The 14,839-nt window shown below is 45.8% G+C and overlaps 1 protein-coding gene across 1 annotated transcript in view; it reads left to right on the top strand.

Annotated features, from left to right (window-relative positions):
• mecp2 (methyl CpG binding protein 2) overlaps window positions 1–13,250 on the top strand; it is a 49,290-nt gene extending 36,040 nt beyond the window's left edge. The window contains exons 2-3 of the mRNA XM_067976187.1: window positions 7,664–8,002; window positions 9,815–13,250. Coding sequence (XP_067832288.1) covers window positions 7,664–8,002; window positions 9,815–10,898 — 1,423 coding nt within the window. The 3' untranslated portion in view covers window positions 10,899–13,250. The remainder of the gene's footprint in view (window positions 1–7,663; window positions 8,003–9,814) is intronic.
• Window positions 13,251–14,839: the final 1,589 nt, after the last annotated feature.

Genomic DNA, 14,839 nt, shown 5'->3' on the forward strand with positions numbered 1-14,839 from the left:
GACGGATCCCTGCGGGACTCCACTAGTCACATCCTGCCAATGTGAGTACCTACCCATTATCCCTACTCTGTCAAACAGGCATTTAAATGTCCAAATGGTTGCCGGCTGAAACACGACTCCTTCACCGTGGTGTGTTTCACACTGCAAGGGAAACACACTGAGGCAGCGTTGAAATTGCTTGCCAGCATAATTAATTACATTCATGCACATTTCAAATACTTCAAAAAAAAACATGATTTTCTCCACCCCCAACGCACCAGGACTTTCATTTTAAAATTGAGCCCTCGGTTTCAGCATCATGTGCTCCCGGGTCAGATACTGCAGAGTTGTAGAATAAAGCTCCCTCTGCACTCCCCCAACAATGTGCCTCAGCCCCAACCTCCTAAGAGCCTCCCTGCTTACACAACATTCACCTGAGGAAGGAGGAAGCCTCCGAAAGCTTGTGAATTTCAAATAAAATTGTTGGACTATAACTTGGTGTTGTAAAATTGTTTACAATACACCAGTATGACTGTTTTTCCATCATGTCGACTACAAGATTTCCAATCTAGAGCCGAATTAGAGTCCTTTTTGCATTGTACGCCTGTGTTCATGAGAAACTGTTAAAATTGGCATAAACTCACTTTAATTGGACCATTATTGGAGAGGGAGGAGACTCTCATCCTGTCAGTTGGAGCTGGATTTCAGCCCAGAGGTAAAAGGGCAGTGTAGTGAGTCATCCTCCCTCACCAAATGCGGACTTTTAAATAAAGATAGATTTGTTGGTGCCATGGCAAGCGAAGCTTTCTATTTAAAATTTTTAAAACTCTTATTTATATAGCACATCATCACATTTCTCAAATGCCTCAAAGTACTTCATGGAAAATGAAATAATTTCAAGTACAGTGACTGTTGTTATGTAGGCAAACTGGGCAGCCATTTTGTGCGAATGTTCCTGCAAACAGTGATGACTGATTAATGTATGTGTGTTTTATTGAGGGGGAATGTGGGCCAAGACCTGGGGAGAGCTCCCTGCCCTTTTTCAAACATCCACCTGAACCACTGGAACAGTCCAGCAGGGCCTGAGTTTGATGTCTTATTTAAAGGATGGCATCTCTGACAATGTAGCATTCCCTCAGTGATATACTGGAATGTGAGCCTAGACTATGAGCTCAAGCTCCTGGTGTGGGACTCAAACCCACAACCTTCTGTTCCAAGGGCAAAAGTGATACAAGCTGACACTAATGCAACAGGGTTTTAAAAGAACTGTAAACTGCTGTAACGTCAGGAAGGATCACTTGATCAGAGTAATTCAAGAAAGTATTCTAGATACTAGAATGAGAGTATAACCTGTAATATATTAAAATCTTGTATATGTTCATACTTCCTGTCAGCTACTTCAATTATAAATTCCTATGCCTGCATTTATAATGGAAACTGCCTATGAAAACTTGTCATATTGTAACTACACCCTCTTGCTAGTGGGGACACTGCCAGGGGCGTGCCATTGCAGTATGACCAAGTTTGCAAAGGTAACTTCAGTTATAAATGTGGACACTGGAATTTATAATAGAAATATAAAACTTAGGACAGGATGTATGACTTCCAAATGAAGAATGAATTCCATATGTGCATCCTGGTTGTATTAACCCGGCTTATAACCCCACATCATCTGAAGACTGCGCTTGGTTTTGACTCCCTTTGTGCAATGCTACATTGAGATCGATTTAATGTCCTATTTATATATAAAGAAATGTAACATATTAGGGATGGTGCAGTTTTGGTTCCACAGAGCAGCTCAGTGAGAATTTGTGACTCTAACGTGTTAGTGTCTGAGGGCAGTGCCGAATGGAGCCTTTGCATTTTCCCCAGAGTGGGGGGGACCCCGAGGCATTGACGGGGTAACTGATTGCTTGCCCACCTCTTAGTTGGGGCTATGATATGCGGAGAGGGAGCAGAGCACATGTATGGTTGCTAACCAGTTTCTTTTTTAAAGTATGGACCTGTGCCATACACACCAGGAAGGTCCAAGTTAGCTGATCTCAGCCAGAGCAGCAGTGGGGGTTGATGCCATAGGCTTCAGCATCCCTGTGCTAGGAAGTGGGGTGGGGGGAGGAGGGAGGAATCAGCCAAGGTTCCTGATCATCATCCAGTGTGTGTAGGCATTTTGTGGGGACAAGTTTATGTTGCCTGGGGTGCCTACAAGTTGATATTTGGTCTCTACGTTCTAACATGAAGCATCACCACTTGCGTGGGATTCCTCCTGGTGGGGGGGGGGGCAGTAACCATGGTACTGTAGAGTTGGTTCCTTCCGTGACGGGGTGGGAGAAATTGGAGGGAATGAGATGTTTGTTTTTGAAAAACTAAAACAACCAGCTACAGCGGAGAATAATTCTCGTCCCTAATGAGCAACACTTAGCGGCCAGCACTGAGCGGATTCATGTGACTCATTTTATTTCCGTCATAAAACTGCAGCTTTCATTTCCTCTTCAGTACCTCAAACCTTAATTAAAAGCAACGTTGTATCGTGTTCCAACATTTTTTTTAGGTAACGAGCGAATTCTGATGTCGCGCGTTTTCTTTCTGGGGTGCATTTAAATTAAGGAAGTAAAGCCTTAACCCATCACACGTTAACCGTTTTGGGCACGTCTATACCGAATGTGTTGGTTTCTTTATTTTTGAAGTTATTGATCTCAATTACTCTCTTTACATGTTGGGAACAAAACTAGTTTTACTGTGGCAGCACCTTTCTGGGGCTCAGCAGGTCAGAAGGCAGCCAACCTGCTTCCAGGCCCCCAACTAAAGCTGCTGCAAAATAAGGGTGACTCTCAAGCTCTGAATAAGGGGGCAAAAAGAGGCTGCGCGTCAGTGTAGCCTCTCTGTAAAACAGGAATAACTAGAACATCAGGAGTAATATTGATCTTTACTACAGGAGTTGTGGGGAAGCGCTGACCTCTGTTTGACATGGCCAGGTTTGGGAGCCAGGTGTGCAGAGGATCACGAACATTTTTTTTTAAAAAGGACTATTGTAAAGTTGGAGGGTATCGTATGGAAAGATCCCATGGTTCCCCCAAGATTCAACGCAGAGCAGGGGAGTTCTCCCAGTGTCCTGGCCAATATTTATCCCTCAACCAACATCACTCAAACAGATTATCTGGCATATATCTCATTGCTGTTTGTGGGATCTTGCTGTGTGCAAATTGGCTGCCGCATTTCCTACATTTCAACAGTGACTATGCTTCAAAAGTACTTCATTACCACTACAACAGCTCTCATTTATATAGCGCCTTTAATGTAGTAAAACATCCCAAGGCCCTTCGCAGGAGCGATTATCAAACAAAATTTGACACTGAGCCACATAAGGCGATATTAGGACAGGTGACCGAAAGCTCGGTTAAAGTGGTAGGTTTTAAGGAGCATCTTAAAGGAAGAGAGAGAGGTGGCGAGGTTTAGGGAGTGAAGGTACAGCCGCCAATGGTGGAGTGATTAAAATCGGGAATGTGCAAGAGGCAAGAATTTGAGCAGCGCAGAGATCTGAGAGTTGCAGGGCTGGTGGACGTTAGAGATAGGGAGGGGCGAGACCATGGAGGGATTTGAAAACCAGGATGAGAATTTTAAAATCAAGGCGTTCCCAGACCGGGAGCCGGTGTAGGTCAGTGAGCACAGGGATGATGGGTGAACAGGAGGGACTTGGTGCGAGTTAGGAATATGGGCAGCAGAGTTTTGGATGAGCTCAAGTTTACAGAGAGTGGAAGATGGGAGGCTGGCCTAGAGAGCATTGGAATAGTTAAGTCTAGAGGTAACCAAAGCATCGATGAGGGTTTCAGTAGCGCATGAGCTGAGGCAGGGGTGGAGATGGGTGATGTTATGGAGGTTGAGGCAGGCGGTCTTTGGTGATGGAGCTGAAATGTGATCGGGAGCTCATCTTTGGGTCAAATAGGGCGCCAAGGTTGCGAATAGTCTGATTCATCCTCAGACAGTGGCCAGGGAGAGGATGGAGTCGGTGGCTAGGGAACGGAGTTTGTGGTGGGGACCGAAGATAATGGCTTCGGCCTTCCCAACATTTAGATTGAGGAAATGTTTGCTCATCCGTTACTGGATATCGGACAAGTAGTGCGACAAATCAGACAGTAGAGGGGTTGAGGTAGGTGTTGGTGAGGTAGAGCTTGGGTGTTGTCAGCATACATGTGGAACCTGACGTGTTTTTGGATGGTGTCGCCGAGAGGCAGCACGTAGAATTACATAGAAGTTACAGCATAGAAACAGGCCATTCAACCCAACTGGTCTATGTCGGTGTTTGTGCTCCACATGAGCCTACTTCATCTAACCCTATCAGCATAACCTTCCGTTCCTTTCCTCCGTATATACTGATCTAGCTTATCCTTAAATGCATCTATGCTATTCGCCTCAACTACTCCATGTTGTAGCATTTCCATGTTCTCGCCACTCTGGGTAAAGAAGTTTCCTCTGAATTCTTTATTGGATTTATTTGTGACTATCTTGTATTCGAGACCCCTAGTTTTGGACTCTCCCACAAGTGGAAACAACTTCTCCAAGGAAACAAAAAAAAAAATTTTTTTTATTATTGATAGGTTCTCCTCACTGGTTATTTATTCTGAATTGACTGTTTTCTTGGACGCCCTTAGCAGTTTTAGCTGTAAAGCGCTTTGGGACGTCCTGAGGTCGTGAAAGGCACTTTGTCTTTCTCTTTTATGGGAATTGGTGCAACTTTTGGATGCATTTTGGCATGGCCACCATACCGTTAACATTTTAGGATGCGCAATTTTCCACTTTCCTGCTGTGGTGTGTTTCCAACAGTTCTGTTGTACTTCACCCTAGTGGCTGTGTTGGCTTAGACAGTGATTTTTGGAGGGCTACTCGACCATGGAGGGAATCACAGCTGAGCTTGGTGCTGTCCTCGTGCGCACATTCCAAGATGGTTTATTGATATTTTTTTTTCCCCCCCCACTTTCTGTCCCAAAATCTAGGAGTGCTGAGGCCTGTTTTAGCAGCTCTACTGCCACTTAGCCTAAGATCAGCTAACTCCTCTGAGACTAGAAGTTGAACCTGTGACCTTCTGGCCTCAATGGTCAGTACAGCATCAGAGAGTGCAATTTGCCCATGAATCCATTTGGGGAATTCCTGATTTTAGAGGTGGTCTGACCATCAGGACCTCTTGAAAAATTAAATATGAAGAAATCTGATCAAATTTGACAGCACTTTGATTTTTTTCCCCTGATTTATTTTGATTTATTTAAGCTGTAGATTTTGGCACTGGTACATGGAGATGATTTGGAGGAATTGCTAAACCCGATAATGTGGCGGAACTGAATTAAAGTACAGACGGCTGAATCAACTTGTGTGCATAATTGTTGTTCATTCAACTCTTTTACCACATCAGAATCCAGTAGTCCTCCAAGCCAGTACACCAGATGTACAACAACTTACATTTGGATAGAGCCTTTAACATAGTAAAATGTTCCAAGACACATCACAGAAGTGTTATCGAACAAAATTTGACACCGAGCCACGTAAGATATTAGGACAGGGGTAGGTTTTAAGGAGCGTTTTAAAGGAGGAGGTGAGAGGTTTAGGGAGGGAATTCGAAAGCTTAGGGCCTAAGTAGCTGAAGGCACTGCCGCCAACGGTGGAACGATTAAAATCAGGGATGCACAGTGGGCCAGAATTGGAGGAGCACAGATATCTTGGAGGGTTGTAGGACCGGAGGAGGTTACAGAGATAGGGAGGGGTGAGGCCGTGGAGGCATGTGAAAACATGGATGAGAATTTAAATATAGAGGTGTTGCTGGACCGGTAGGTCAGTGAGCACAGGGGTGATGGGTGAACGGGTCTTGGTGCAAGTTAGGATATGGGCAGCAGAGTTTTGGATGAGCCCAAGTTTATGGAGGGTGGGAGGCCGGCCAGAATAGTAGTTGGAACACTCTGCTTGAAGTCAGCCCACCACCCTTTCTCAAGGGCGACGCCCATATCCAGAGAATGAATAAACAAAAACAGAGTGCAAATCCAGTTTGCCAAATAGAAGGTCTGTAAAACAGACCTTTGCTCCATCCCTGTCTTGGTGCCTGTGCTGCATTTCCTGGTCTGCCCAGCTGTTATCCAGTCCCCAGTACAGGGATTGAGAAGTGCACCTTGCTCCCTCTTATCAGCCTACCCCTAGCCAACAGTTTTCTTTTTGTTAAATAAAATGCACTGGAAAATAGTCATTGACTAAAATTGTATTTTCGTAACTAGGTTTTTGATGAAGACTAAAATTAAATTATTTCTCTGACAAACACACTGGTTGGTGGCTGTGATTTTTGGAATAGATGCTGGTAACTGAAATGGCTGAGTAAACTCTTGTCGTTCAGGCCCCGGTTTATTATTTCACCATTTTTTTTGTGTCCTGGTGAGTTGTGAGAGGTAAAACAACAATTAGGGCATTTTCTAAAACACATTTTCAAACATTTCTGAAAAGACCAGAACGAAAGCACAAAGTTTTAAAAAAACACTCGTGATTAAAACATTTTCCAAGAGTAAAACTAAAATATGACTAAACTTTAGAAACTATAAACTAAAACTGGAATCGAATTTCTTCCAAAGACACTAAATAAAATGAAACAAAAACTCGAGGTTCAGAGACAAGGCTGAAACTATCATTATTCCTGGGACTAAACTGGCGCTGCCAGCAAACGTGAAGCAGCCCTGTTAACTATTGTAGAACCCTAGCTTTTACTGGGGCCTTTTCTACCCGCACTACAGCTCCAGCTCTACTTGATTCCTTATGTTGTAGATTGGAATCTGGATCAGCATTGCCTCCCACACTGGCAGCTGGACAGCCTGTGGAACAGCAGAGGCATCAAGGGCAAATCATTTTCTTGTGTGTAAAAACAAGCAAAATCACATTGGGAATTCAGGATGGTCATGTGCAAATGGGATTTGCATACAAATGAGCGTCACTATATCTAAAGTTCTTTTTAAAAAGGATTATTGAAGTTAACTGCTATTCTTTGTAATGTTTGGACTTTTGAAAGTTATGATGGCCAGTTTATCTATCTTTAGTCTTTAGCAAGGTTGCTGTTGAATTCAACAAAGTTTACGTGCTTTTTTGGGTTACGATACTTTACAGGTTGCATTATAAAACCTGGAAATATACAGCAGGTCCGTCAACAGCAACTTGTTTTTATATAGCTCCGTTAATGTTGTAAAATGTACCGCGTTTAATACCATCCTTAAAACCTACCTCTTTGACAAAGCTTTTAGTCACTCCTCCTTTGGTTCGGTGTCAAATTTTTGTCTGGTAACGTTCTTGTGAATCGCCCTGGGACATTTTCCTACGTTAAAGGTGCTGTGTAAATGCAAGTTGTTGCTGTACATTTACAACATTTTCTGTTTTTATTTTAAGCTCAATAAATTGAGGACTGGCAAGAGATCTAGGTCTTTCCTTAGTAGGGGGGAGGGCAGAGGTGGAAAGAGAAGGCTGGGTTGGAATACAGGACATTGGTGAGGGATTGGAGAAGTTACTGAGTTTGATGCTCCAGCCTGAGCCAAGTTTGGGCAGTGTGTGTAGTGTCTCAGGTGTTTTGTCCCATTAGTAATGGCTGTGGGGGCAAATTCTGCAACAGATTTTGCTCGTTTTCTCTGAGCTGCGACGTTTTCTTAAAATTATGGTCTCTTTCTCATTGCAGTGAAGAGAAATCAGAAGACCACGAGCAGGGTGGGCAAAAGGAGAAGCTGCTGAAAGTGAAGAAACACAAGAAAAAGGAGGAACGGGATGAAGAGAAGCACCGAGAAACCCAGCCAGCGGAAGCGCCGGTCCCGGAACCAGCTGACGGGAGCAAGGCTGAGACAGCAGAGCAAGAGGGCGCTGTCGCGGCCACCCCTTCCACTCCGAAGCCGAGGCGATCCCTGATTCGAGACCGGGGCCCGCTGTATGATGACCCCACACTTCCTGAAGGTTGGACGCGGAAGCTAAAACAGAGAAAGTCGGGGCGATCGGCAGGGAAGTACGATGTGTACATTATCAAGTAGGTAACCATTAAAATGTTACTTTAATTTTTAAAAATGTATTTATAAAAATTTTTCCTCTTGTCTCCTCTCCTCTCATGTTGACCCGTGCTGGTTCTGGTTCGCCCTGCCTCAGCTCATCTGCTGAAACCCTAAACTGTACCTTTGTTAGCTCCAGATTCGACTATTCCAATGCTCTCCTCGCTGGCCTTCCACCCTCCGTAAACTTGAGCTCATCCAAAACTCTGCTGCCCGTATCCTAACTCGCATCAAGCCCTGTTCAACATCACCCCCTTTGCTTGCTGACCTACATTGGCTCCCGGTCCAGCAACACCTCGGTTTTAAAATTCTCATCCTCGTGTTCAAATCCTTCCTTGGTCTTGCCCCCCTCTCTGTCTCTGTAACCTCCTCCAGCCCTACAACCCTCCGAGATCTCTGCGCTCCTCCAATTCTGACCTCTAGCATGTCCCCAATTTTCTGTGCTCCACCGTTGGCAGCGGTGCCTTCAGCTGCCTAGGCCCTAAACTCTGCAGTTCCCTCCTCAAATCTCTCTGCCCCTCTACCTCTCCCTCTTTTTAAGATGCACCCCTCTCTCCTTTTTTAAGATGCTCCTTAAAACCTACCTCTTTGACCAAGCTTTTAGTCACCTGTCCTAATATCTCCTTATGTGGCTCAGTGTCAGATCTTGTTTGTTAATCGCTCCTGTGAAGCACCTGAGGATGTTTTACTACGTTAAAGGCGCCGTATAAATGCACGTCGTCGTTTGACCACCTTCAAGTACCTGACCCAAATGGCAATTCCTTATGTGACCCTGAACAGTGAGTGTTCACAGGCAGTTTAAATGTACAGGGGCATCACAGCCAAATCTCACCTGACCTGCATGCGTGCACACTGATCAGGAGCGGGAACTCTGGCTAATTTTCCCTCCCCCCTTCAGAGGCTCGCACATCAATTGCAGTGACCGCCTCGTCTGAGATCAAGTAACTCAGCTCAAAGCAGGGATCGAATCTGGTTCCTTCCTGGTTTATACGGCGCAGCTGCTCACCGAATACCTCAGCTGATCTGCCGGGTGTACGTTTCCAGCGAGTCTAACTGGGGAGAAATGTTGTAGAACTTTATAAAGACTATAGTTTATCGGGCTCAGCTATAACAGCGTGGGTGAAGAAAGAAAATGAAAGGAGAATAAAAACAGAAAATGCTGGAAACACTCGGCAGGTCAGGCGGCATTTGTGGAGAGAAAAAGAGTTAATGTTACAGGTCGATGACAGAAAACGTATGGGGGTTAATTTCCCCCCCCCCCCCCCCCTCAAAAGGAGATGAGGAAGGTGAGCTGGTGATTGAGATTCTTTCCGTCTGGCTCCAGGGAACCCCGCAAGCCATTTTCCTAGTGGGTAAGATGGTCCTGGGATGGACAAGGCAGTAGGAAGCTCACCAGTGTACTGAGATTGGAAGCTGCATGGTTTTAGCTGGTTAAACCCCAGCATTACTTAGGGGTCCAAATGCCTTGGCTCATGCCAGCCCCCTTCTGACTTCCCCGGTTGTAGGTAAGTGGAATCTGTCTCTAACGATGAAGAGTGTGCACTCCCTATTGGGCAAACAGAAATTCTATCTTGTGTGGCTGGTTTGGAGACTCATAAGCATGATGATGGTGTCAGGTAACTGGCTGACAAAAAAAAAATAAAGACCTGTCACTGGGTGGGAGCAATTTGCAGTGACAAAGAATAGTGGTGGGAGCAATTTGCAGTGACAAAGAACAGCTTGAACCTTTAAAGTGAGTTTATTAACAATATACATCACATCTCCATTTTTATGCTTTTTTTTTTGTCTTTCAGCCCACAAGGAAAGGCGTTTCGTTCCAAAGTGGAGCTACTAGCGCACTTCGAGAAGGTTGGAGATACTACCCTCGACCCCACTGACTTTGACTTCACGGTCACAGGCCGAGGGAGCCCTTCAAGGAGAGAGAAGAAGCCACCCAAAAAGCCAAAGACCCCTAAATCATCTGGTAAAGGAAGAGGGCGGGGCAGGCCGAAAGGGAGCGGCAAGGACAAAAGTGTGCGGAAAGGTGGCCCGTCGAAGAGGTTGTCGGACAAAAGTGCTGCAAAGCTCTTGGTTAAAATGCCTTTCTCGGCTCCCCTGTTGCAGAAAACTGAAGGAGCCACGTCTTCCACAGAGCAGCTTCCGAAGGTGCGGAGAGGTGGGCCTGGTAGGAAGAGGAAGTCTGACGTTGAGCCCCAGGCTGTCCCGAAGAAGAGGGGCAGAAAGCCGGGTGCTGTCGGAGTTGGGGGTGGGGGCAGCCTGGTGCCTGCAGTGAAGAAGAAAATCGTCAAGGAGTCTCCCATCAAGCCTGAAGAAATGACTGTTTTGCCAATCAAAAAGCGGAACCTGGGGGAAGAGAGCTCACCCCTGAAAAAGAGAAAAAGCTCGCGCATCTTCGAAGAGGACACCAGCGTGCCGGTGGTGGGAAGCTCGGAAGTGAAGGAGAGCATCCAGCCTGAACAGTCGGTGGACGCTGGGGAGAAAAGTGGGAAAGGACAGAAAAGCAGTAAAAGTGTGATTCACAAGGCGAGAGAGGGGAGCCCAAAAGGCAGGAGTTTCAAGAAGGAGCCCCATCACCCTGCCGACCCCAAGGAATCGGGAGCGAAGGAGGCGACTGCTCAAGAAGCGGAGAGCTCCAAGGACAGGAGGAGCCCCTCAGAACCCAAAGACTTGAGTACTAGAGCGTGCGTTGAGGAGAAGCCTCCGCGCAGCAGACCAGAGGCTGACCTGCTTCCAAAGGAGCCCTCAAAGACTGAGCTTGCAGAGAAGGGCAAACTGAGAGGCGAAGGTGATCAGAGGGGCGTCATCTCGACTGTGCCGAGGCCGAGCAGAGAAGAGTCGGCGGATACCCGGGCGACTGTGTCGGAGAGAGTTAGCTGACTTTGATAGGAAGAAGGAAAAAAAAAATGAACGAGGCAGCTGTTGTGTCTTTTTCTCCTTGTGAGTAGGGCTCTAACGAAGGCTTTCCAGAGCAGTGATGCTGAACCTCGAAGCTTATATGGGGCAAGATTTAATTTCTAATTTCTTCCTTGAAGTGTTTGCATCTGTTAGGTGGTCAGTGTTCAGTCTGTCTTTGTGTTTTGTTCGGCCCTTAAAAAGATAGCAAGCGAGAGTTGACTCCTCCCAATCCTCCTCCCTCCTCCTCCCAATCCTCCTCCCACTCAGAAACGAAAAGGCTCACCGTGCCTTCTGCAATATGGCTGCAGGGCTCACCTTCAATCAGTAGGATGTTAGAGACTCCCCTGTTGCTAAGGCCATTAGATCATGGATCTCAAAACATTTCGGCCCCACATCCAATTTTGCGGAGTCTGATGTTGGATTTATGAAGTCCGCGTGTGAAGGGGGGATTAAAAAGTTGGTGCGGCGATGGTGTTGTGCCCCCTTAAATGTCTGTAGCCTGCTTTGCAATTGTCACAATGTAGTGTTTACTAGATGTACAACTGACATCTGGAGGCAGGAGACTAATAATGCACCAACTTTTTAAACAAAAATTAGTGATGTGCTTCCCCAATTTGGGACACCTTGGATTCTTTTCTATGGTGCCTTAATTGGAGAGTCGACCGTCCATTGGGTGCTGGTTAGATCGCTGAGTAGTGGGTAGTCCGTTTGGTAAATGGCTCGAGTCCGGGGCTCATTGGCGTCTGCTACTCGCATCCACTTGTCTCAGTAGGTAGACTTTTGTTCCGTTGGGCTTCAGGATGGAGAGCACATCATCAGCCCACCGTTGATTAAAGAAAACCTGCACCCTCAGCTGTGATGGGAAAGGGACACGTTTCTGCATCGTGTAACAAATGATGGCAGAGAGCATGTCCAAGCGAGCTGTGGTGAAGGTGGATGAGCAATGCCTTGTATTGCACTAGCGAATACAGCCTGAACTGTGTAGATTTAAGCAAAAGACGCAAACTGACCTGCCCACTCTACCGTCCTGAGTGTCCATAAACTGTGACTGACGCGCGTATACCGGCTTAACTTGTGAAACTAGCGAGGGAGCGCATAATGGCCTGGATTGCTGAGATGACGTGTACGGCATAGTGAGTCATTGTTGAACCAACCTGGGGTAGGGAACGGGTGACATCAAAACTACCCTGGATCCCTCTTCAAACCAAAATGAAGATTGTCGATTCTGATCAGGTGCTGACTATCAGTAATGAACCAGGATGGAGGGTTGGTGGTGAGGAAAGGGGAGGAGGAAGAGGGTGCGATCCTATAAAAGAGAGAGAACGAGATCTTTAAAGCTGCCTCGTAATGTGGAGGGAACCCTTACCATGAACAGTGTGTTATTCTCTCTCTAAATGAGCTAGGATACACATTTTGTGCTTGTCAAAGTCCCAAGAACTTCGCAAGCAGTTTTGAGGAGGCGAGCGGCCTTTTATTTTTCGAAGGCTGGGCATTTTCCTTTGATTTTTTTTTTGAGGATGGTAGAGATGAGGGGGACAGAATTATGCAGCAAGCTTTTAAAGCCACAAAAGCCCCTTCTTTAGATGTTTGCACTACTCACCAATTTCCCGAATGCTACAGGTCTTGCAAAACGTTTTTTTAAACCCATCTGTGCTCAGGAGACTATGAACACTCTCTACCCCTAAATTGTAGATTGAATCTGATGATCAGTGAATGGCCCTGTTGTCGATCAAGCTCATGATCGTTCCTTTTTTTTGTGTGGAGCACTCTATGAAGGAACCATCTCCCCTTCCCCCCCCCCCCCCCCCCCCACCTTGGTTTTAGAAATTCAATCTTGCTGCACTTCTGTCCAGTAGAAAAGTCGCTCCCACTGGTTTGTGGGTGGGGAGAGGAGGCAGGAAATGGGAGGGGGGGGTGGAGAGCAGTATCCAAAAATGACCAACTTTTTTTTTATATAGAATAGATCAGTGGAGTATAGTTGTCCCAAGATAGTGTTCTGTCTACAGCCCACGTTAGACTGTTGATTTTGATATTGTATGTCCAAGGGAGGGCAAACAGCTGTGTTCCCGCTGTACAATGTTAAGGGTTGCAAACACTTTGAAATAGTTCCTGTATCTTGCTATCGGTACAGCCGATCCAAGTCCCACCTTTCTGCTGAGCAGCCATGAGCTGTCTTCTAGCCTTGAATCTTATTCTTCCTGCTTACACTGTTGACTAGAGGATTTTACAGTACCATAGGCTGTCCTTTATATCGTGATATTATTTATATCTTAAGAGTTTTGATTGTGTGTTTTTTTAAAAAAAAAATAAATGTTCCAATCAGGCTGCCTGAAATATGCTGACACCCCACACTTCCAAACTTTTGACCGATGTTTTGAACAGCGCTGACGCACATTTTAAAACAGCACTACCAGCTCTTGCTGATTTAAAAATAACGCATGGATCCAGTTGTTCTCTTTGGGATAACACTGGAATGCCTATGACGAGGGAGCCGGGGGTGGGGTCGGGACAGGGGTTACCAGTCTCAATCGCAACCGTTGACATCTCCGATTTCACCACAACAAATCATATGTTTTTTTTAAAAATGTGTTCCCTTTCCAGTTTTATTTTTTCCTTCTCTGACGGTAAGGGGAGATGGACCCAGTGGCTGACTGGGCCAGGCCTGTCATCTAGTCTGAGTATCATCACGGACAGATGAACACTGCTTCGAATGTTCTGCACCCTCTGTCAAAAGCGGAAATGGTTGGCACGAGTGCTGCTAAAGGAGAGCGTAGAGTTGGGGGACGGGGTGCGGAGGAGCCAATTGCCTATCAGTGGCATTTTGAAAGAATGGTATCCTCGAGATTGTATAAGTTGCACCTACAATAGCAGCATGCTCTTATGTTTTCCTCCCAGCTATCTCCTTGATTGATTACAACGGTCATAGTCAGAAAACCTATGCTGTGTTTCTCAGTGAACTCTGGCCGCATTATTGATGTGCCACAGAATAAAGACCATTGATACAGTCATGTGGTTTAATGCATTATTGTGAGGGCTCTTCTCTTACCTTCTCCCTCCCCCCCCCCCCCCCCCCCCCAAAAGCCAAAGTGTATTACAGTGGAATTGCTGAATGTGTGACCCCCCCCCTCCCCCAATCAGGGCCAGAGTATAGGACTAGATGTAACAAAAGTCTGTCACTGTATGCATACAACTTTTTAGTGTCAGAGCATCAAACATTGTAACACGGAGCTAAAACGACCTGTTTTGGATTAACCTGGTTGGCAGTGTGCTGTGATATACCATGCTGTAGATTTAAACTGTATTCTGCTGGAGGGAGCAGGTTGTTTTAAGTGTGCCCTCTGTGCATTAATTCTCTGAGGGGGATATGCAGCTCGAGTATGCAGATGTGCCTGCAACCTGTTTGCTTTAAGACAGAAACAGTCAAATTTCAAGGTGCATTTGGAGTTATATATATTTATTTGCCATCAGTAACGCACAAATGTTGAGCGAACCACTGAGTCCTGACGTGCTATAATTCAAGTTTGCAAAAGGGTGTGCTGGTACGTAGGGGTGAGGACAATACTAGGCTGTGTAAACCAGGTTTCAGGTGCCTACAGCAAAGTTGGGATTTGTATATTCCCTCTCTTTCTCCCCGCTCCCGTGACAGATCTTCAGTCAGGGGGAAGAACTCAGCGATTTATAAACTTGTATCGCACCTTTCACAATGAAACGTCTCAAGTGTTTCATGCAATGATTTTTTTTTGAACTGCTTTGACTGTTATGTGGGCAAACACAGAAGCCATTCTGCAGCAGCAGTGTCCCACAAAAAAAAGTCACAGCGTGAATAACCTGCTAATCTGTTTTTTTGGTGATGTCGGTTGAGGGAGGAATGTTGGCTCAGGAGAACTCCCCTGCTCTTCTAAATAGTGCCATTGGATCTTTAA

Source organism: Heptranchias perlo, chromosome 45 (genome assembly GCF_035084215.1).
Source record: "Heptranchias perlo isolate sHepPer1 chromosome 45, sHepPer1.hap1, whole genome shotgun sequence".
In the NCBI taxonomy this organism is placed as follows: Eukaryota; Metazoa; Chordata; class Chondrichthyes; order Hexanchiformes; family Hexanchidae; genus Heptranchias; species Heptranchias perlo.